The 20,968-nt window shown below is 69.9% G+C and overlaps 1 protein-coding gene across 1 annotated transcript; it reads right to left on the bottom strand.

Annotated features, from left to right (window-relative positions):
* Positions 1–80: 80 nt before the first annotated feature.
* MROH1 (maestro heat like repeat family member 1) lies at positions 81–19,385 on the bottom strand (the record flags this gene model as incomplete). The annotated part of the gene is made up of 42 exons (XM_084229634.1): positions 81–255; positions 603–668; positions 737–839; positions 952–1,086; positions 1,173–1,328; positions 1,590–1,778; positions 1,895–2,041; positions 2,318–2,432; positions 2,521–2,658; positions 3,870–4,060; positions 4,303–4,468; positions 5,311–5,465; positions 5,963–6,115; positions 6,330–6,442; positions 6,543–6,678; positions 6,944–7,048; positions 7,321–7,416; positions 7,500–7,608; positions 7,683–7,762; positions 7,848–7,970; positions 8,566–8,592; positions 8,663–8,809; positions 9,084–9,206; positions 9,299–9,418; positions 9,648–9,755; positions 9,834–9,886; positions 10,147–10,288; positions 10,417–10,457; positions 10,580–10,724; positions 10,849–10,947; positions 14,109–14,237; positions 14,446–14,519; positions 14,973–15,086; positions 15,186–15,264; positions 15,988–16,080; positions 16,313–16,453; positions 16,705–16,856; positions 17,221–17,319; positions 17,528–17,690; positions 17,843–17,974; positions 18,888–19,033; positions 19,283–19,385. 42 exons carry the CDS (start codon positions 19,383–19,385, stop codon positions 170–172), a joined length of 4,992 nt encoding a protein of 1,663 aa, XP_084085760.1. The 3' UTR covers positions 81–169.
* Between the last annotated feature and the right edge of the window lie 1,583 nt (positions 19,386–20,968).

Here is a 20,968-nt window from a genome sequence, read left to right on the forward strand (position 1 = left end):
CGCAGCAGTGGGGTGCCCCGCCGCGCCCCGCTGGTCTTTCCCCACATCACCGCACCCCCCACGTCACCTGTTGAGGAGCAAATGGCTTTATTGGAACTGGGGGGTACGGCGGCCCCACTTGGCCTCCAGCAGCGTCCTGTGGCCGGGCGGGCGGCGGGGGCTCCCCGCCTCAGGCGAACCTCACCAGGCGGCCCAGCGTCTCGGCCGCGCGGCCGCGCACGGCGGGGGCGGGGTCCCGCAGCAGGAGCTGCAGCGCTGCGGGGAGAGGGGTGGCTGTGGGCGCGGGGTTCCCGCCAGCGCCCCGCTAACGAGCTGCGCGCCCGGGGCAGGACCCCGCCGCGCCCCCTCCCCGCGAGGGGCCGCCCACCACCACCCTCCGAAGGGCCTCTGCCGGGAGGGCTCGGGAGCCAACGGAAAGATAGTTTTTCCTTTTTTAGTGTTTTTTAAGCTCTTGGAACAGTTAGGAAGTTTCCGTGAATTACTAGAGACGATGAGGTCACCAGTGACAGGGAAAAAATCCTTGAAATCCAGGAAAATCACTTAGTCCCCGGTGCCCGCAGGGTCGAGCGGCCCCGCAGGTGGGGGGGCGCGGGGGGGCTCACCGGCCAGGAGCTGCTCTAGGTCCACCTGCGTCCGCTGCTCCGGCTCCGCGTGCAGCACCAGGAACCCTGGGGGGGGGGCGGGCGTCAGGCGGGGCGGGGCGGGGGGGGGCGCGGGGGCGGGGAGAGGCGCTCACCCGTGAGCAGGGGAGCGGCCGCGCGCACATCCTCCCAGCAGCTCTTGAAGTAGAACAGGCTGGTGCTGGCCAGGCGGCCCAGCAGCTCCGGGAAGACGCGCATCTGCGGAGGCAGGCGGGGCGGTGGGCGCCGACCCCACCCCCACCCCCCCTGCCCAGCGCCCCCACCCCCACCCCCCATCCCCCCTGCCCAGCGCCCCCGCCCCCGCCCCCACCAGGTGCTTGCAGGTGGCGTTGAGAAACTCCCCGAAGTGCAGCCCCGGGCCATCCTGCAGGTGCTTCTGGAAGGCGGCCGACAGCTCCTCGCACTGCAGGCTGGATGCGCAGGCGCGCAGGGCGAACCTGCAGGCCTGCGGGGGGAGCTGAGTCCCGCCGCCCTCCCCCGCCCGCCTGCCCCGCCCCGCCCCGCCCCGCCCCGCCGCTGCTGGGGCCTCACCTCAGCCACCCGGGCCTGGGGGTCCTGCAGGTGCAGCAGCAGGGGCGCCAGCCCGCCCACCACCTGCTCCAGGAAGACGTCCTCGCAGGCCCCACGGCAGGCCTCGTTGAGGTGCCCAAAGAGCTGGATGGACGCGGCCCGGAACTCCATCTTCTCCTGGGGGACGCCAGTGTCACCCCACAGGGATCCAGCCCAGCCCCACACAGGCGGCCAGCCAGGGCCTCGCTTCTCCCTCCTGCAGGGAAGGCCCAACTGGGGGCGGCAGACGCCAGCCCGTGGCCACAGGGTAGGAGCCCAGGCTCTCAAGGCTGGGGACCCAGGCGCTGGGAGGAGCGGCGGGCGGGCCTGGACGAAGGCGCCAGCCCACCCGGCTAGGGTGTTGGGGCTCTGGGTGCCCCCGGTGCCCGCCCCACCTACGCTGTCGAAGAAGGGCCGGATGCGGATGGCCACATGCAGCAGCACCGAGTGCAGCTCCCAGGGGTCCAGCAGGTCCAGCAGCCTGGCCAGGCCCACCATGGCCTCCAGGGCCACCAGGCTGTGTGGGTCGTCCCCGTCGTCCAGCCCAGCAATCATGGCCGCCAGCAGCTGGGGGCTGTGGGCCTGCACCTGGAGCACCACCTGTGCTCAGGGGCAGGGGCAGGGGCAGGGGCAGGACCGCCTGCTCAGGCCTCCCGGACCCCTTCCCCGGCCTCCTGTGCCCCTCGGGGGGACCGCCAGCTCACCTGCTCCCGAGAGCCAGAGGCCATGTTAGCCAGACCGCGCAGCACCAACCGGCGCACGCTGGCGCTCGTGTCCTTCTGCCGGGCCACCAGGGTGTCCAGCAGCGAGTCCAGCAGCATCAGGTCATTGACCACCTTGCAGCTGAGCAGCTGGGGGCAGAGGTGCCGTGACCCAGCGAGCTGGGCCTGGGCGGACGACCCGCACGAGCTGGGGGGATGCCACACTTGCTGGCCTGGGTGCCCCCGCCCTCACGGCCCCCCCGTTCAGAGGGTGCGGGGTGATGTGGGCCAAGGCTGGGTTAGTGCCACCCCTCACCTTGCCCCGGCTGCTGGCCTGCTCCCCGGCCGCACAGAGCAGGTCCCCAGGCCTGACACGACTCCCTTCCCCGCTGGCAGCCCCTCGGCGGGCACAACCGCCACGCATACCTCTGCCAGGAAGGCCGTGGCAGTGATCCTCTGGGTCTCGTACACACTGCTCTGCGCACACAGGAGCGCCCGCACCACTGGGGGCAGCCGGGGGCCCGCGAGCTTGGCCATGGCACTGGGGATGGAGGACACGCGCGGCCTCAGCGCGCCCTGCTGACCGCCACCTCCCACGGTGGGCTGGGCTCTGGGGCCCCGCGGCTTACCTGGCCAGTCGGGCGACCCCCTCCTCATGGCCGGCTGAAGTTTGGAGCAGCTCCCAGGCCCCCTCCAGCTCCACACACTGCACCACGTCCTCACTGCCGCCCCGGAGCAGCACGGCCTGCAGCGCGGCCACAGCAGAGCTGCGGAGACATGGGCACCAGCACTCCACCCCCCACTGCCCAGCCCCCCCCCCCCACACACACACACGGTGGAAACTGGCTGCTCTGTCCTTTGCCCAGACCGTTAATTTTTAAAATTTGGGGAGAAGGTGAAAAAGCTTCCTAAACACCCCAAAAGTTAGTCATAGTCATCTCTAGTTTGGACATTGGCTCAAAACGGAGCTCAGGGGGTGGGCAGGGCAGGGGCTGCTGGCGAGTGTGAGCTTCTGGACTGAGTGTCCCCGGGGTGACACGCCGGGCTCCCCATCCAGTCCAGGCCCCTGCACCCCAGCCAGTTCACATCTGGAGCCCACCCTGGATGTGCTGGGCCCTGGCCCCTACCCAGCCCTCCTGCCTGAAGCACAGGTCGCAGGTACAGGCCCTGCTTTCCCCACCCTGGGCCCTGAGGATACTGGGGGCCCAGAGCTGACCAGTGGCTGGCATGTGAGGCCGCTCCTGGGCACGCAGGGCAGGCAGCCCTCAAAGCCCGAGTTGCAGGATGCACGCAGGGGCGGTGCCCATGTGGAGTCCACCCCCACCACAGACTGGGCAGTGCTGGAGCTCAGCCATGGTGGGCCTGGCCCTGGGCGGCATGGCCGCATCTGCCAGGGGCCTGCTGCAGTGACATCAGGTACGTGTGGACCAGGCCACCCAGCTGCCGTCCGGAGGGCCTGTCGGGCCCCAGGATGGCCGACCCAAGGCTTCTGGGTGGGCCCCACACACGGCAAGGCCCTAGGCAGTGCTGAAGAACAGCTGAGGGCAGCAGGAGCTGAGCCCGGGCAGCGTGGACGCAGCTTGTAGCTCTCACAACGTGGCCAGCCCTGTCCCCATGGTCACCTGGGAGTGTGGTGGTCACAGATGGTGGCCACCCGCCGCTGGACAGCCCTGGCCCCAGCAGCACAGGCCACACACTTGGGGCAGGTCTTGCCATCCCAGGAGAACTGTCCCACAATTCCAGGGGGCTCCAGACGTGGGGGTTACCGCCCCTGGATGTGGGCTGCCCTCAGCCACTGTGGCCAGTCACAGACGTGTTGGGGGCTCTACTAGCTGCCAGGCCTCCTGTTCCCCGCAGCACGCTGAGCCACCGGGGCAGCCCTGCCCTATCCGTGATGGGAGGTGGGAGGCAGCGGCCCAGGGTGGCACTGACCCTGCACGTGCCCGCCCGGCCTCCAGGCCTCAGGGCCTCGTGGTACCTGCAGGGCTCCAGGCTGGGCGTGGAGGGGCCGGGGGTCCTCTTGTCCTTGGCCTGCAGGCTGCGGGGCAGCTGGACATCCAGGGTGCAGCTGACGCGCAGCAGCAGCGCAGCGAAGAGCCTGGGGTAGAGCTCCAGCACAGCGGGGCCGGACTCGGGGGCCGATGCCAGCTCCCGCAGTGCGCACGTGGCCTGGGGACGGCCACCCATGAGCCCCGCGCCAGGGCCCGCATGTCCCGCCCAGCCAGACCCGGTGCTGCCTTTGTGGCTTTCAGACACAGGTGGCTCCAGGCAGCGGGGGCCCCCCACAGGACGGCCTCCCCCAGCTGACTGCCAGGCGGGGAGGGGCACCCATGGCTGGCACTGGGGCCAGGATGGGGTCTGGGGCGCTGCGGAGCAGGGGCCCAACTGCAGGGAGCAGGGCCGTCGCTCACCGCAAGGGGCAGCAGTGTGGCCACGCGCTCGGGGGAGCTGCTCAGCAGGAAGGTCCGGCTCTCCTTGAAGGGGACATCGCAGCCCATCTTGTCCAGGAGCAGGCCCAGGACCTGGGCTGTCAGACTGGGCTCCATGGCCAGGGCGCGCCACAGGGTGCAGGAGTGGCTGGAAGGAGGTAGGGGACATTACAGGCCAGCAGGGGCCCCCACACCCTCGGCAGCCCCTTGGTTTCGGCTGCAACTGCAGACCTGACATGGGCTAGCGGGGGCAGAACCAGCAATGGGGCAGGGCAGAGCCCGGGCCCTCCATGCAGGCCACGCAAAGGGCACAGAGCCAGCTGGGGCCAGCGCAAAGCTCATCCCAGGACTCCGAATGGAGCCTGCAGCCCTTCGGGGACACACAGGACGCCGTGGCTGGGGCACAGGTGGACACGGGGAGCAGGTGGGCGGGGCCCTGGAGGGGCAGGCGTGGGGGGCCGCAGTCGCCTAGAGGAGCACTGGCCCTCCCAGCCAAAACCCGAGCCCTGCAGAGGCAGCCAGGGAGGCACCAGACCCTCGGGGGGCGGCCACCAGGCCCAGGGAGCTCCGGCAGATGCGCTTCAGCGGCAGGAGGTGCTGGGGACCAAGGCGTGGGTGAGCCCCAGGCCCGCTGAGGGAAGCCATGCCGGGAGGCAGCCACACAAACCTGGCCCTGGACAATGCTGTCTGGGTGCCACGTGTGGCCCTGGTCATGTGCCCGACACCCTGTCCTGGGGCAGAGTGCGGCACCAGCAGGTGGGCCTAGTGGTGGGCGGCACCTCAGCGAGGAAGGCCGCAGCCCAGCATCCATAGACTCAGCTGCAGGGACCGAGCCTGGCCACGGGGCTGTCCTGGCTCGACAGAGGTTGGCCCACAGTGACAGTTGATGCCCGCAAAGGGCCCTTGAGGAAGCAGGCCTGGCCCCGGCCCTGGGCCCTGGACTCAGACTCCCACGAAGTAGGGGGGACCTAGCTTCAAGCCTAGCAGTACCTGTCAAAGGGCAGGGGGCTGCCCAGGAGGCTGGACACTACGGCTGCACGGTGCTGGGATGCCAGGAGGTAGACACTGTGCCGGGCGGCCTGAAGGACGTGCTCAGCTGGGGTCTCCTGCAGCCGGCAGCGCAGCACGCTCACGACTTCTGGCACCTGAGGATGACGTCACGGTCAGGGCCTGCGCCGGGCGGGGGTCTTGTGGAGCACAGCCCTCCCCCACGCGGGGCAGGGCGACGTCTCTGACCACCGCAGGCCGGACACGCAGCGCGGCCCACCGACCCTTGCCCAGTGACGAGGAGGGGGGTGGGGACGGAGACAGCAGTTCCCACCCTGGCTCGGTTGTCCTGACCCCGAAGGCTGGCCGGCAGACTGCTGGGGCAGAAGCCCCAGGCAAGGCCGCAAGGGCAGGGAGGCCTGCCCCAGGCTGGCTCCATGCCCCTGACCAGCCTCCCACCGACGCCAGGGCCTACCGCCTTCGGTGTGATCTCGCCACTATCAGGGCGGCTGGGGACGGCTCTGCCAGGCCCCCCGTCACCTGCTAGGACGCGTCTCTGACCCTCGGTCAGAAAAGTTCCAAGTCCAGCAGTGACCAGGGGTCTCCCGGCGCTGCGGCCCTGCCAACCGCCCTGTCCCCCAGGTCCCCGCCCCACCTTCTCCAGCAGCATGTGGCCGCGCTCCTTGAGCAGGCAGTTGATCATGACTGAGGCCGCTCGGGAGCAGTTCTTGTCCGGGTCGCCCAGGCCCTCAAACAAGGTCAGCAGGAGGCTGATGAGCTGGTCTGGCGGGAGGCGCTTCGCAACGATCTGCACGGCGTGGTCGGTGGCATCAGGGGCCCGCCCGTGGACGCCTCCCCTGTGGTGAAAGCCAACCCGGCCCCAAGAGGGTGCAGCAGCTCGCCCACCGCCCTGCACCCAGCCAGGGTGCCCCCCAACAAAGGCCACTGCAGGCCACAGGGAGCCCAGGACGGCTCCCGCGCCGGGTGGAGGGGGGCCCGGCTGCCGCCCGCAGTGCACGCACCTGGGCCACACTGTGGCAGGTGTGGAAGAGGATGGCGGGGTCGGGATGCACCAGGCCCTCTCTGAGGGTCAGTAGCTGCTCAGCCACCTCGTCCTGGTAGTCCCGGGAGAAGCCTGCGGAGGCAGGAGCCCCTGTGGCAGCGCAGAGACCTCTCCGGGGCCAAGGCCCGGACTGCCTCCTCTGCCCGCCGCCACTGCCCAGCCAGCGCCTCACCCTCGTAGCCCAGCTGGATGTAGAGCAGGGAGTGGACACAGCTCACCGCCTCCTGGCGGGTGGCAGGCCACAGGTCCGCGCACCGTGGGGCGAAGAGGCCGATGAGGAGCCCCAGGTTGTGGAAGGGCACCAGGGCCTGGGGGCAGATGGGATGGGGGGCTGCTGGAGGGACGCTGGGGGGTGCGGAGGGTGCAATGCTGTGATCCGCCTGTGCCAGATGCCTCATCGTCCCCCTACAGTCCCTGAGGTGGGCACATGTGCCGGACTAACAGGCCAGTGCCCTGCACAGGGGGTGTGAGTCGGCTTCCCGCTGTGGGCCCTGGCCCGAGGGCGCCCCTCGGGGGCAAGGCAGCAGGTGTGCCGGCCCATGCAGCCGTCAGGAGGCCGCGGTGGCTACTCACGCTGATGTGCAGGTGCTCCCGGAAGTGCTGCAGCAGGCGAGCGCTCAGGCCCAGGGCCCGGGCCCGCTCGTGGCCCCGTGGGGACTTGATCCAGGGGCTCAGGTGCTGGGGAGAGGGGAGGGGACTGCACACAGGTGGCCCCAGGAATAGCCTGTGCCTCAGGGCGGGCAGCCTGTGCCAGGCCTTCCCACACAGGTGCCCCCTACCCACCCCCCCTTGCCCCAGGCCAGCAGGAGGCAGTGACCCCCATCCCAGCCCCATGCTGTGGAGAGGTCAGGGCCTGTGCCCCTGCCCAGGCCAGAGGGGCCGCCCACTTGCTCACAGGCCCCCTGCAGAGAGCTGCACGCTGCCCGCGGCGGTGCCCACTGCATGCCTACCTCCACCATGGTCTGCAGGCCCTGCGGCGTCGTGTTCCGGCGGAGAAGCCCAGCCAGCAGGTCCCCCAGGGCCTGCATGGTGTCTTGGTACAGGACCTGGGAGGAGCGAGGCCAGCCCCACTGTGACCCCACTGCCCACAGCGGCCTTCCCGGTGCCCACCCGGGGTGCCCAGCTCTACCTCCTGGTCCCCAGGGCCCTCGGTCTCCGGCGGCAGGGCCAGGATGCTGTGCAGACAGCCCTGGACCAGGCCGGCCTGCAGCTGCGCCTCGAGGGCCGGCTCCAGTGGGCTGGGTGGCGAGTTAAGGGCCGAGTCTGTCTAGCCCGCGCCCCGCCCCGAGGCCCCACGGCCAGGAAAAGATACACCAGGTGGGTGCAGGTGCGCATGGCCGTCATCCGAATCGGTGTCTTCAGGGCGTCTGGGGGCTCGGCCTTGATGAAATCCTGGGGAGCAGCCATGGGCGCGGCTCAGCCCAGCCCAGAGCACCAGCGCCCCAGGACCCCCGGGGCCCGGGCCGGCTCCGCTCACCAGCATCTGGGCCACCAGCTCGGCCTTCTGTGTGAAGTGGAAGGCGCCGGCGTGGGCGCTGCTGGAGACGGCCTGGCTGGCCGCGCACACGCTCTGGACCAGGCACAGCTTCAGGGCCGGGTCCTGGGGGGACGCGGGGCTGCAGGCACTGGCTGCGGCCACCCCACCCGTGGGGCTCGGCCCGGAGCCAGGGCGGCTGGCTGCCCGCCACGCTCTCAAGACCCAGGGCTCACCAAGCCTACAGGAGGGGCCCAGGCGGGGCCCTGCAGGTGCCCACAGCACTCAAAGGCCCACACGGCCCCGTACCCTCCCCCGCGGGCGGCCGAAGGGTCCCCGCAGCCAGCAGGCGAGGGACACAGGGGGCAGCCGTGCAGAGGTGCCACCTGCCTGCCCACCCCCTGGGGTTCTAAGCATCAGGGAAGGGGCTGATGAGGCTGTCCTGGGCGCAAGGGGCCTGCCTCATTCTGGCAGGCTGGGGAGCAGGGACCCCTCCCCTCCCTGCCCCCACAGCCTGCTCTTACAGGGGAGAACCTGACCTACAGCCCCAGGGTGACCCCGGGCGAGGGAAGCCTGTCAGCCGCACCAGGCCCCAGGCAGGCAGGGCAGAGCCAGAGGGGGCCGCAGCCATGAGGCTCCCAGTGGCCCCTCAGCAGGGCAGTGGCTCCCAGGCCCCCATGCTGGCCCCAAGGAAGCGAGGCCTGGCCATCGAGCACTGTACCTTGCTCTCCACCTTCACTCCCAGAACCTGGACAGCAAAAAGCGGGGGGTTATCAGGGCACCCTGGTGGCCCTGCCCACCGCCAGGCGTGCGCCCACCTTGGTGTGGAAGCACAGGAACATGTTCCTGAGGATATCAGCCTCCAGCCGGGCCAGCACCAGCTCCCGGGGCGCCTGGGCGGCCACCTGGCCGTAGCACAAGATCAGGGTGCTCCTCACACGCTCCACCTCAGTCTCGCTCCGCTCCTGTGGGCCGGGCCAGGCTTCAGGAACTCCGGCCACACACCCGGTCCCGACGCCCAGGGCACACAGGCCGGAGCACAGCGAGTCTGCCTTCAGCAGGGATGCGGCCTCCCCAGCCCCCGAGCAGGTCAGTGGGGCAGTAAGACAGCAGCTGCCCTCACAGGGGCCGGCGGCTGGAGGGTCCCACAGCCAGCTCCGTCCCAAGGACGTGGAGATGACGTCCAGGACAGCGTGGCCCCCACATGCCACCGACCCAGGCGGTCAGCCTGACCCACACCTTGAAGAGACTGAAGATGCCCACGGACTTTCTGAACACCTCAGACCTCAGGAAGTCCTCCAGCTGGGCCAGCGTGTCGTCCAGGTGGGAGATGGCACAGATCCCGAAGCAGCAGGCGAGACCCTGGGGAGGCACGGGGGCGCTGGCTCACACGCCCTGCCCCCGGCCCCACCCCCAATGCCCACCCCCGCCAACCTGCCCCCTCAGCCTCACACCTCGCGCTCCACCCCCTCCTGATGTCTGGCCGTCTCCAGCAGCTCCTGCAGGTGCTTCCTCACCACCTCCCCGTCGGAGGCGGCACCCAGCGCGGTCCCTATGCACCTGTACAGGAAGCTCTGGACAGAGGCCAGGGTGGGCTTATGCTGACTCCAGCCAGGGCTGCCTGCACCACCAACTGCCTTTGGGGCGGCAACGCTGAGCACTGCCGACCAGCGGTGTCCTGAGCAGCGACTGAGGCACACGAGGGGCCGGGCCCCGCACCTCCCCCCAGCAGGGCTCATGGCCAGTGACCACAGAGCTGAAGCTTTGGGCTGTGCCAGGTCCCCTGCAGTGGATACCCCGCACCTTCTCCCGGGGCACCCCATCATAGCTGGGCAGCTGCTTGCACATCTCCAGGCTCAGCTGGCAGGTCCACATGTTGTCAGACACCACGGCCAGGGTGTCCCGGAGGAACTGTGGGCAGGGGTCCCCGGTGAGCAGCCTGTCACCCGGGTCCAAGCCAGGCCCCCCCCACCCCCTTCCGCCCCTCACCATCAGCAGCTTCTCCTCCCACTCCTTCTGCGACAGGGACGCCTCTGTGTGCTCTGAAAGGACACCAGTCCAGTCCGGCCCAGTCCACCGGGGCAGAGGGGGAGGCCGCCTGCCCCCCACCACGCAGATGCCCGAGGCACGCCCACACCAGGGCTCTGGGGGCACCAGCGGGCCCTGCCCGGCAACTGTCCAGACTGCCCAGGCCAGCAGGAAGGTTCCTTCTTCCCACCCACAGGCCCTGCTCGCCGGGCCAGCCTGACGCCCTTGGGCAGAAGCGGGTGGGCAGGGTTGGGGCGCCCGCCTCAGGCCTCACCTTCCAGGTGCCCCAGCAGCAGGGGGATGGTGGTCTCCCAGCGCTGCCCCAGCAGAGGGTGGACGTTCCCGTGCAGGACGTGCAGGAGGCGCAGCGAGGCCGGCCCGCGGCCGTCCCCCGCGTAGGGGTCGCAGGCGACGGTCTGCAGGGCAGAGGGTACTCGTGGCACCAGGCGCCCATGAGGGGTGGGGACAGCTCGCAGCTGGCTGCCAAGCACTTCACTAGGGGAGAGACGCGGCCCCACTCGGGGGTCACCCCAAGTTTGCTTACCAGAAGCCGGGTGGTGACGGCGTAGGGAGACGGGAGGGTAGCTGTAAAGGAACAGGAGACGCTCAGTGGCGCCCAGCCCAGGCGGGTGGCTGCCCCGGGGGGAGCAGGGTGCACCGAGCGGGCGCGGGCAGGGTCTGCAGGGAGCAAGGCCCAGAGCACCCACCGCGCGCGCCGTAATGGACCAGGCAGCCGTCGGGCTGCTCCTGCTGCCGCTTCTGTGCCAGGTGCAGGAGGCTGCGGCAGAGCGGGGTCAGGGCCCCGGTGAAGCGCACGGGCATGAGGAACTCGAGCAGGTAAGGCCAGAGGACCTGGGGGACAGCCTGGTTAGTGGGGCTGCTGCAGCTGTGACCTGGGCTCAGGGAGGCAGGAAGAGGCAGGCCTGGCCAGGGGACTGCCCAGGGCAGCGGGGGCTCCCGGAGGCCTGACACTCACGTCGCTCATCCTGTCCACTGTGGTGCTGACCAGGTAGAGGGTGTTGATGCTGATGGACCGCACGCTGTCCTCGGCCAGGGCCTCGCTGTCCGGACCCAGCTGGGGGTAGCAAGGGGCAGAGGCCGTCGCTCGCTCTCCGGGCTGCCTGGTGGTGGCCCAGGGCCCGAGGACATGGCCTGCAGACCCCCAGCTGCACAGGAGGTCCCCACTGAGGCCACCCATGGGCACCTGTTCCAGCCTCCAGGACAAGCAAGGCCCATGGGTCCCTGTGGGCCAGCGGCGGTGGCACCACTGCCCGACCAGTAGCCCCGGGGCAGAACGAGGGCCACCCAGGGGCCTGCCACGCACAAGGCGCCCAGCCCGGCGCCCGAGGACGCTCTCCCACGAGAAAATGACCCGCGAGTTGTGACCTCAGCGCGGCGGCCTCCCAGGAGCCAGTGCAGGCTGGCCGCGGGCGAGGCCTGGTCGCCGCAACCGAAGAGCGCAGCCTCCACGTGGACGCGGGCTCGCGCCAGCACAGCCGTGGGCCCGGCAGCCCTGAGAAGCGCAGCCCGCGGGCCCCAGAGCCCAAGAACACAGAGAGCAGCTGCCTGGGCTGAGGCCATGTGGGGGGCAAGGCCGCTGGGCCCACGGGTGAGTGGGGGCAGGAGACACCCGGACGCGGCCTGGTTGCCTGCCGGGAGTGGACAGCGAAGGCCACTGCTGAGCAGACACGACCGGCTGGAAGAACAGACGGAGACGTCCAGGCAGGAGGGGGCGCAGGGCTCAGGACAGCAAAGGGGCTCAGGACGTCCCAGCGTGGGGCGGGGCGGGGACGCGGGGCAGCCACCGGGGAGCATGGGGGCGGCCTGCCCACCCCAGGGGCTGCAGCGGGCAGCCAGGCTGGTGGTCCCGTCAGGGGGTGATTGAGGATGGGGCTCGGAGAGGATTTAAGGGAGCACAGACGGGAGCCCGGAGTCCCCTAGACTCGCCGCCCTCTGAACCTGGCTCGGAAAGAAAGCAGCAGCGTCCAGCAGCTGACCTCCGAAGGGAGAAGCCAAGAGTCTGCAGGGGCTAAACTCGCCCCCGGTCTCGCCGCCACACCCAGAGGACACCAAGAGCTAGGCCGGCACCCCCTGTGCTGCGGCCTCTGTTGTCCAGTCCAGCTTCCGGTGCTGTCCGTCCCGGCCTTCAGACTGTGGCTGGGGCCGCTGGGCCAGTCTCAGCAGCCCCCACATGGGAACCTCCGACGCCCACACTCAGGCCTCATGGCGGGACGGCGCCATCTTGTGTGGGACCCGCAGCAGTGGACACTATCTGGGGGGTAGCTGTCCGCTGTGGCCTTCGTAACTCTGTTCCCCCTGCTTGTTAAATAAACGCCATTGCTCTGCTCCCCGAGCCCTAGTGGTCTGCAGCTGTACACGGGTAAGACCCACAGACAGCGGCCTGTCCTCGGCGGGCACCGTCCCTGAGGCTATGGCCCCTGAAGCCTGTTCCAGCTGATGCCCTCTTCTTCCTGCCTGGCTTCCCTCCCTGCTTGTCCCCCTTCCCGGGGGGGGAGCAGCGGGGACCCCCAGCAGAGTCAGGAGAAGCACAACTGCAGAAACAGGCCGTGGGGCCCAGAGAGCTGACGGACAGAACCGGGAGTGGCCAGAACCGGGAGCAGCCAGCCGGGGCCGGGGCTCGTGTGGGAGGTGAAGACCAGGGCGGCAGGAGGCGCGGGGCCCGGGGCCAGCTGAGGGTCTGCCAGCATATTCGGTGCAACAAGACCCCCCCGGCCCAGCGCAGACGCGGTGACAGCCTGTCCCCCAGCGGCTCACGGTGGGCAGGGTGAGTACCGCTCCTGGACAAAGGGGCTGGGCAGCCACAGCGATGTCGGAGGGGCCAGCGGCGCTCTGCCCCGGGGGAGCCCCCCCCACTGACCTGGAGGCCCCCAAAGCCAGCGCTCGCCACAGGCCCTGGCACCTACTGCTTCATGGCCAGCAGCTTGGAGGCCATGGTCTCCTGCCGCCCCTGCATCAGCTGCACGTTGGTGAGCAGCTGACCAGAAGACGCGGCTGGGGACTGGTTAGCGGCCCAGGTCAGACGCTGCACCCACGGCAGCCACATGCTCACATCCGCCACCAGCAGACGCAAGACAGCGAGGCCCAGACCGTGGAAGGTGGCCCGGCCCACACAGCAGCCCAGCCAGGCCTTTAGGACCAACAGTGTAGCCAGGCAGCGCCAGGGGGAGCCAGCCGTGGGAGGCCGGAAGCAGCGCCTCTGGCTTAATCACAGAGGCCCGAGGGCGTGGGAAGCGGGGCAGGTCACCCAAGCGGCAGGGCCAGCCTGGAGAGGAGCAGCCGGCTCTGCAGGACATCCCGAGGAGCCTAGGAAGGGCCTTGGGATACGGCCTTGGGATATGTGCGAGGTCAGCTATACCCCCGTGGATGACTGGACACCAGGACGAGCCGACCTGTGTGTCATCGTAACACAAAGCAGCTACAGACCTAACAAAACCCGCACAGGAGCCCCCGCTGGGGAGCGCAGAGGCCGACAGCAGAAACCAGAGACCGTGACGTAGTCAAGGGCCTGCCGGCCCCTGGAAGGGGAGGCCAGGGCACAGCCCGTCAGGATGGCCTCTGAGTCCACAGCCATGTCCAAACAAACACAGCCTCACCCCAGCCTGCCCGGCTGCCTTTGTAGAAATCAGATGATCCTGTACGTGCCAGAGGAGCGCGGGGTTGGCCAGCCGCACGGCAAGGAAGCCACCACCGGGAGACACCGCAGGGCCAGCAGGGGTGGGGGTAGGGCCCAGCGACGGCCGTCTGGCTGTCCAAGGAGAGAGCCCTGCCTCCCCGGGGCTGGCCGCAGGGCTGCCCGCACACCCTTGACACACATCTCAGCAAAGTTCACTCAAACAGGCCGAAATATAAAAGCTAAGCCTTAGTTTCTAGGAGGAAACGCGGGTGGAAGGTCCCTGCAGCCTCGGCCACGCGGGAAGTGGCTGGAGGGGGCGGTGGCTCCGCGCCCTGAAAGGCGCTGTGCGAGGGGCCAGCTGACCAGGGGGATGCTGGCCGGCGGCACTGCCACCACGAGACCCTGCACACACAGGGCGGGACACACCGGGAGGGCGGACGACACGGACAAGACAAACATCCGGAAGTCGCGCTTCTCAGGAGACGTTGTAGGTCAGGCTGAGAACGGGAGTCCTAGTTTGGGGGGCCCCTTTCTCCTCCCCAGCACCCTCAGGAAGGGGCGTGGGCCCCGTATAGGCCCAGGCAGCCACGGTCAGCTCTCACCTCCGCCTCTGGCTGGGCGGGCAGCGCGCACTGCTGGATGACGTACTCCACCATGGCCTCCCCGCCAGGCCGCTCCAGGTAGCCATGGTGGGCCATGGCGCTGATCACCTGGACCACTGCCCGCTTCACCTGTGGGGCCCACAGAAGGTCAGGACAGGTACAGGGCCAGTGACCCATCCCCCACCACCGCCCACCTTCCCGCACAGCGCCCGCCCCTGGGCACGGCCGCCCTGCATTTTGCAGCACAGACCCTGCCCGTACGCCCCACCCTGTCTGCGGACCCTGGGCCTGGTTGGTGGCGGCTGCCCACCCGCCCACACGCTGGCCACCCGCTTGCCTTGCCGCTGCTGTCCAGGAGAGGGAGCCGCAGGGAGGAGAGGACAAAGGTCTTCTTGGCCTCCATCCGCGCAGCTGCGAGGCAGAAGGGAGTCAGGCCCCGCCACCAAGGTGCAGAAGGGCCCGTCCCTTGGGGACAAGCAGCCTCCCGGGGATGTCCTCTCACCCCTAACAAGCCACAAGGTGGCTGTTGGAGGCAGCGGGTCTGGGTGTGCTTGGTGAGGGACCTGGGCCACAGCAGGCGCCGGGCGCACCGACACAGGGCATCAGAACCACGGCTGGGACCCAGCCAGGGTGCCTCTCTCCCCTCTGCAGGCCTGAACATCCTGCCCAGCCACCTGCACCTGGCCCAGGTGGGCCGAGGCCCCACAGTGAGGTCCAGCACGGCTGTTGGTGCTGCACCTGAGTGTGCAAGCGTGTGCGCCAGGGGCGGCGGCGGCACATGGCACTGCCCAGGGCCCAGACTCCCACCTCGACTACTATCCCCAAGAGGGAGGCGCCTCAGCCGGCGCCACGCTGGGCACTCACGGGCCGAGTTGATGATGTGCCTCAGGATCTGCAGGCTGCCCACACGGGTCCTCTCGTTGGCAGCGTCCAGCTTGGGTAGCAGGAAGGCCAGCAGGCGGTCAGGCGAGTAGCAAGCTGCAAGCAGCACTCAGAGTGACCAGGCAGTAAAGAGGCTCCCCCGGAGCCCCCGAGCCCGCCTGGTGCCCGGCCAGTGCCCTCCCGCCCTGCACTCACCCAGCGCTGTCAGGCAACGCAGCGCCTCCTTCTGGTTGCTCAGCACCAGAGGGCTGGATGACTCCATCGGCACGCAGATCTGGGGGAAGCGGACAGTGCTGATGAAGTGCTGGCCGGGGGCCGGCCCAGGGCTCCACTCTACCCACAAGCCTGCGAGAGCCCCCCGCGGGCAGCACGGGGCCCTAGTGGGCAGAGCGCATCCAAAAGCAGAGGCGGTGACTGTGAGCAGTGAGCCCTGACCACGGCTGGCCCGGGATTTTCCCCCAGAGACCTAAGGGGACCAGCAGCCCTAAGGGGATCTGCTGCTATATGGGGCCCCCAGACGGGGGCCAGGCCAGACTTCGGGGTGCTGCCCGGCCCCCCAGGCCAGGGGCAGTGCGGGCCCAAAGGCCACAGCCAGCGGGCTGAGCCCCGAGGGGCCTGTGTCCACAGCCCCTGGGTCAGTGGGGCTGGGGCCCTCGCTCGCCCTGAGCAGACGCCGCCATGGCAGCAGGAGTGGGGCAGGGCCGGGAAAACGTCCGGATTTCAGCGTAACGAGCCCCGCTGCAGGCAGGAGCCGGGCAAGTGGCGTGAAAGACAACCCGCGGGGCACAGAAGCACGCACGGCCCAGTGCAGACATGGACTAGCCGAGTGCCAGACACAGCCCCAGGGCTCCACAGGCGCGGAAAGCCTGGAGCCGCCAGACGCACGCCGGCTCCACTTCTGCGTAATGTGTGCCTGGTCGGAGGAGGACAGGACACACAGGGCCTGGCTGCTCTCTGGCCCCGGGCTGGTCCCCGTCCGTGCGGTCCCCCACCCTACCTGAGCGTGCAGAGCCGCCAGGAGAGAGTCGAGCTGGGCCTCCAGCGCGCGGCTGCCCACATTCACGGCCACTTCCAGGATCTGGCCCAGGCTCTGCTTGGCAGGGAGAGAGTGGTCAGTGCCGCACCACAGACTCCAATCCCCAAGCAGCTGACGCGGGCACTCCTGGGCCACATGGTGGCCAGGGGCTTGGGAGCAAGTCTGTGCTCTAGAATTCGGGGGTCAGGAAGGCGCACAGTGGGGCTCCTGTCCATAGCAGGGCTGGGGAACAACCGGACCCCCTCCCGTAACCTGGGCCTGGGTCTCAGGCCTGCGCCAGGCTCACCTGCGACACGGGCAGGGCCTCGGAGTGCTTCTTATAGAGGCCTAGGACACCGGGCAGCAGCTTGGGCAGCTGCTCCTCCAGCTTCTCGCTGGGCAGCAGCTGGCTCATAGGCCCCAGGGCCTGCACCACAGCCAGCCGGAGCTGAGGGGACACCCGTGGCAAGAGCTGTCTGACACAGGCTCCCCTACCACTGACCCGGACCCGACCAGCTTGGGTGGGAGCTCAGTGCCGGAGAGAGGGGTGGCCAGACAGCACACAGGCCACGGCCTGGTGGAGACCCCACCCAGTCATCCAACCTGGCCTCCAGGCACTAGGGGCGCCACAGCCACAGGGCACTGCTGTGGGGGCCAGTGGGCACGTCCCTCCCTGGGGCCAGCACAGGCGGCCCATACCTTGGCCTCGCGGCTCTGCAGCCAGTGCTGAAAAAGGACTTCGTAGGCGCCAAGAATGTCGGTGGCGAAGCTGTCTCTCCTGACTGTGGGGTCTGGGGCCTGGTCCAGGCCAGCCAGGTACTCCAGGGCACTCTCGCTGAAGCGCTGCAGAGCTGCGGCCCGCAGTGAGTGCCCTCCCGCCTGACACGCCCAGGGCCCAGGGCCAGTGCGGGTGGACACTGCCCCACACCCCCACCAGGACTTCGGGGGGAGGGTCTTGTGGATGTGCCTGGGGGGTGTGGGAGAGGGAACCTGGTCCCACACGCTGGGCCCTCAGAAGGTGCAGACAGCAGGGGCAGCCTCCAGGTGCCAGCCGGGCCGGGAGAGGCCTGCCAGCATGCCCACCCGGGCCTTGAGCTTCAGCCTCCGGCTGCAGGACCCACTGCTGCCTCTAAAGGCAGGGCCCTGGGGCAGGGGGACCCTGAAAGCAGGCACTGCAGCCCCGCCTGCAGGCCCAGGCCCAGCGCCCCCCCTTACCGTAGCAGAAGACCACCCGCGTGTTGTCGTGCTTGGCCCAGCCCAGCATGGGCACCATCGTGCTGAGGATGGACGTCAGGAAGGGCACCGTGCCGAACACTGCGGGAGGAGCCGGTCAGGGAGGCGGGGCCGAGCCCTGGGGCGGGTCGTGACCAGGGGCGGGGCCAGGGCCTTGGGGCGGGGCGGGGCGGGGCCTGGGGCGGGGCGGGGTCAGGGCCTTGGGGTGGAGGGGCCGGGGCGGGGCGGGGCGGGGCCGGGCCGGGGCCGGCGGGCGGGGCCGTAGGGTGCCCGCCAGCCGGCAGCGCACCATTGGACACCGAGAGGTCGGCCAGCGTCCGCACCACGAAGCAGTGCGGCAGGACCCCAGGCTGGAACCTGGTCAGCAGCTCCTCCATCACCAGGCCGACGAAGCGCCTCCCCACAGCCACCAGGACGCTGCTGGCGGCCTGCTGCCAGTCACACACTGACTCCTGTACCCCAAAAACCGCACTGACACCGCAGCCAAACAGAGGCGGTGGGACCGTGGTCTGAGCCCCCCACGCGGCACAGCAGACCCCCGTACAGCCCCTGGCCACACCGCGAGGAACGGCAGAGTGGAGGGGCAGGGCCGTGCCCGCATCACCTTCACCCGAGTCATCTCGTTGGCAGCCAAGAGGATGAGCGCCCTGGCCGTGTCCTTGTCCAGCTCGCCCAGGTGGCTGCTCAGCACCGTCTCCACAGCCTGCAAGATCCTGGTCCGGCAGGGAGGCGCCAGCTGAGGGCAGTCGGGGGAGGCCAGGGTGAGCCCAGCGCTGGGCACCAGGCTGCCCCTTGGGGCCCAGGCACCGCCAGTCCGGGCCCGAAGGAGGGGAGGCACCCTCAGAGAGGGCCTGGCTAGCAGTGCCCTGCCCTCGCCTGGGCTTCCCGCCAAGCCTGCCCTGCCCACCTCCGCTCAGGCCCTGCAGCACACACTGACTCAGGGCCGCTGCCTGAGCTCATACCGTGTCCAGGCCTCAGATGGCAGTGCACCCCAAGTCCCCATGGCCCCAGCTTCCTCCCCTGGCCAGGGACTTGCCACCCCATGGCCACGCTGCCAGCCTCCAGCCAGCACCCCCAGCTCCAGCCACGGCCCCGGCAGGTGGACCGTCCTCGTGGCAACAAGGAGCACGCGGTGATACTGCAGCTGCGGGCGGGGGCAAGACAGCCAGGGTTCTGCCATGAGCGGAGAATGCCAGGGCATGCGCCAGTCGCAGGCAGGGTGGCCTGTCCCCAAGCAGCATCCCAATGAGGGGAGCTGGTGAGGGGGCAAAGGCACGGGTGCCAGGGATCCAGGCTGGCCACACTGGGAGGCCTGCTCCCCACACGCGGTCGCTGGGCTCCCAGGGGCAGGGAGCTGGTGCCCCCCTTGAGGGGCCCCAGGGCAGCCACCTGCCAAGGGCTGCGGGGCTAGCGGGAGGTGGCTGCTGCTCCCTGGACACCGCCCACCTCAAAGCTCTGACCCACGCAGCACACTGAGCCCTCCCCAGCGGACGGATGGAGGGCAGGGGACACTGGGGCTTGTCCACCAGCAAGCCGGTCTGCAGTGGTGACAGCCCCGTCCCCCGCCGCCACGGCGGCTCCTCTGAGCGGGACCTGCGGCTCTGGCTCCGTGGCCCCCACACGAGCAGCCCTGCGGGCCCGAGCGGTACCTTCTCGTGCTGCCGCAGGTGCCCCTCACAGGCGTCCAGCATCTCCTGGGGCCGCGACTCCCCAAGTGTGCGCAGAGCTCCGCAGACCTGCTCCTGCACCATTGGGTCCCTGTCGGCGACGGCATCCAGCAGGACAGCGCACAGCCCTGCACACAAGCCAGCGCTCAGGCCCCGGGGTCCCACCGCCCGGCCCACAACGGCTCCTGCTCACCCTGGGCCGCTCCCACGCCCCAGCACAGGACCCACCCGCCAGAGGCCTGCAGAGAGGCGCCGCACAGGGAGATTTGCCGGGCCTGGCCACTCTCAGGCGGCTCTGCGCGTAGACGCCGGCTGGCCAGTTCTCAGGTAATGTGGCCAGAGAGGCAGGGACCCCCGCCAGGCTGGGCTCGCCTGACGCTGGCGCTGCCGCCGGCCGTAGACGCGCCCGGCAAGACCCTCCCGGACGCCGCGGCCCGCCCCCACGGCCGCCCACTCACGCCTCACGTAGGGCTCGGACATCGTGGGGCTCCGCCCAGGCGTCCCGTCGCAGAGGCTTCTTCCCCACCTGGAGAGCAGAGACAGCAGTGGGCGCCCGGGGCCGGAGGGCACCGCCGTGGGGCAGTGTCCACTGCACCCGGCTGCGCGCCCAGGGCACGGGCCGCCTCCCCTCCACGCGGCCAGCAGAGCAGGCGACCCCTCCCGAGGGCTTGACTCGGGGACCCAGACCCCGACCCGGGCCGGCACGAAGAGCCTCCGTGCAGCTGGGGAGCCGGACGGCAGCCACCGAGCAGCCCGGGGGTCCCGGCCCGCCCAAGAGCGGGGCCGCTGACCGAGCCGCGGGCGGCCCTCGCGTGTGCAGGCCGCTGCCCCCTCAGAGCGCGCCGGGGGCCCGCGGCGGGCGGAGGGAGGGCGACAGGCCAGTCCCAAGGTCCCTCCCCCACCGGGCCCCAGGGACCGCCTGTGCTGCCGGCGCCGGCCGGCCGGGCGCGCGGGGCGGGGGGCGCGGGGCGGGGGGCGCGGGGGCCGCCCCTGGCCAGCCGCGGGGGCGAGGACCCGCCCGGAGGGCGCATGCGCACCGGCGCACGGCGGGGCTCCCGGGCCAGCAGCCGGACGCCTCCCCGCACCGCCCATGGCCCGCCCGGCCCAGACCCGAGGAACGGCCTCGCCCAGGGCCCGGACGGCAGAAGGACCCAGGGCCCGTCTGGCCAAACCACTGCAGCGCCGGCAGACACGCCCCGCGACCAAGGCCGCGGGCATGAGGAGTGACCATTCGGGGGGCTCCCTGGGGGCGCAGGGCTGACTCCCAGCGCTGTCAAGCTGTCGGCAGCCCCTGCGGCCCGAGTGCGACCCCCGCCGGGGAGTGGCCCCCGGGACACCGCTACCCTCTCCTCTCCTGCTGCCCCTCTGCAGTGTGTCAGTGGGCCCACCTGCTCTGCTCCCCACTGTCTCTGGGGAGTCCTCACAACCCCCCCACCCCTGGCCTGCACCCCAGCTCTTGTGTGCATAAATAAAAGTAAATATTAAAAGTGAAAAACGGGGGCCTCCCCAGGTGGCACAGCGGTTGAGCGCTGGGCTGCGAAGCTGCCCGCAGCCTCTGCAGCGCCGGTTCGATCCGCGGCTGCTCCCCGGCCACCGGAGGAGGGTCCCACATGGTGCGCAGACCTCTCCTGCCGCCCGCTGCTCCCCTCAGCAGTGTCCTTCGGTCCTTCTGCCTGCTCTGCTCCCCGCTCTGGCTCTGGTGAATTCTCTCGCCCTCCCGCGCTTCTGACTGTACCCAGTGCTTGTATAGACAAATAAATAAATAAATGCATCTTTTAAAAAGTAAATAAATAAAAAAAAAAAAGAAATGACCAGACAGGTCTGGATATGCCGGCACCTGCCAAGGGCACCGGGGTAGGAGGGCACGAGGTGGAGGCTGCAGACCCCGGGGCTGGACACAGAGGGGCTGCACAGGGTCCCTGGTCACTCAGGGATGTAACGGGCAGCAGAGCCACAGCATGTCCCCTGAGATGCCCAGGCCCTCCCAGGTGGTGAAGGAACTGAGGGGGTATCCCCAATTATGTGAGCGTGTTTTTAAAAGCAGAAGGTGGGGGGTGGGGGAG

This window comes from Talpa europaea, assembly GCF_964194135.1.
Source record: "Talpa europaea genome assembly, chromosome: 3".
Classification (NCBI taxonomy): domain Eukaryota; kingdom Metazoa; phylum Chordata; class Mammalia; order Eulipotyphla; family Talpidae; genus Talpa; species Talpa europaea.